The sequence below is a fragment of the Merops nubicus genome, unplaced genomic scaffold (genome assembly GCF_000691845.1).
Source record: "Merops nubicus isolate BGI_N331 unplaced genomic scaffold, ASM69184v1 scaffold32531, whole genome shotgun sequence".
In the NCBI taxonomy this organism is placed as follows: Eukaryota; Metazoa; Chordata; class Aves; order Coraciiformes; family Meropidae; genus Merops; species Merops nubicus.
The window spans coordinates 1-587 of record NW_008589527.1 but is presented as its reverse complement, the minus strand read 5'-3'; the positions used below and the strand labels follow the sequence as shown (position 1 = coordinate 587).

The 587-nt window shown below is 63.2% G+C and overlaps 1 protein-coding gene across 1 annotated transcript in view; it reads left to right on the top strand.

The window, feature by feature from the left end:
* Positions 1–584, top strand: part of LOC103781902 (sterol regulatory element-binding protein cleavage-activating protein-like) — a gene marked incomplete at both ends in the record, with an annotated part of 1309 nt that extends 725 nt beyond the window's left edge. Inside the window, one exon of the mRNA XM_008949629.1 lies at positions 435–584. Within this exon, the coding sequence (XP_008947877.1) occupies positions 435–584 (150 nt within the window). The remainder of the gene's footprint in view (positions 1–434) is intronic.
* Between the last annotated feature and the right edge of the window lie 3 nt (positions 585–587).

Below are 587 nucleotides of genomic sequence, written 5' to 3'. Positions count from 1 at the left end.
TGCTCTAGCTGCAGATGTCCCTGTCCCTGCAGGGGCTGGACTCAATGGCCTTGAAAGGTCCCTTCAACCCAAACCAGTCTGGGATTCTATGAAGAATGCTGTGTTTTTAAGACACACACCCCTGCTCCCAGCCCCCCAGACCAGCTCTGCTGGCCTTGTGGCATGCTCAGCTCTGGATTTAAGCTCCAGGTGCTTTGCAGAACTTCCCCGTGACGTCCAAGAGCTCAGCCAAGCCCCAAAAGCTGCTCAGCCAGCCCGGGCTGTCCCACTGCTGGGCTCCAGCACACGTGCCAGCAGGGCTGGACTGCCAGAGGAGCTGTGGCTTCCGTGGCCTCTCCCCAGGTTGCCCACATGGGGGTCCGGGTGGGTTTTGACCTCTCTGGAGACGCTGTTCCCGGGCAGCCCCTTGCTCTGACCCCTCTGGTCCCCCGCAGGAGCTGGGCTGTGGGGCCAGCCTGGGCGTCATCTCGGACAACGTGCTGGTGACGGGGGGGCAGGGCTGTGTGTCCTTCTGGGACATCGGCTACGGGGACCTGCTGCAGACTGTCTACCTGGGCAAGAGCAACGAGGCGCAGCCCGCGCGGCAG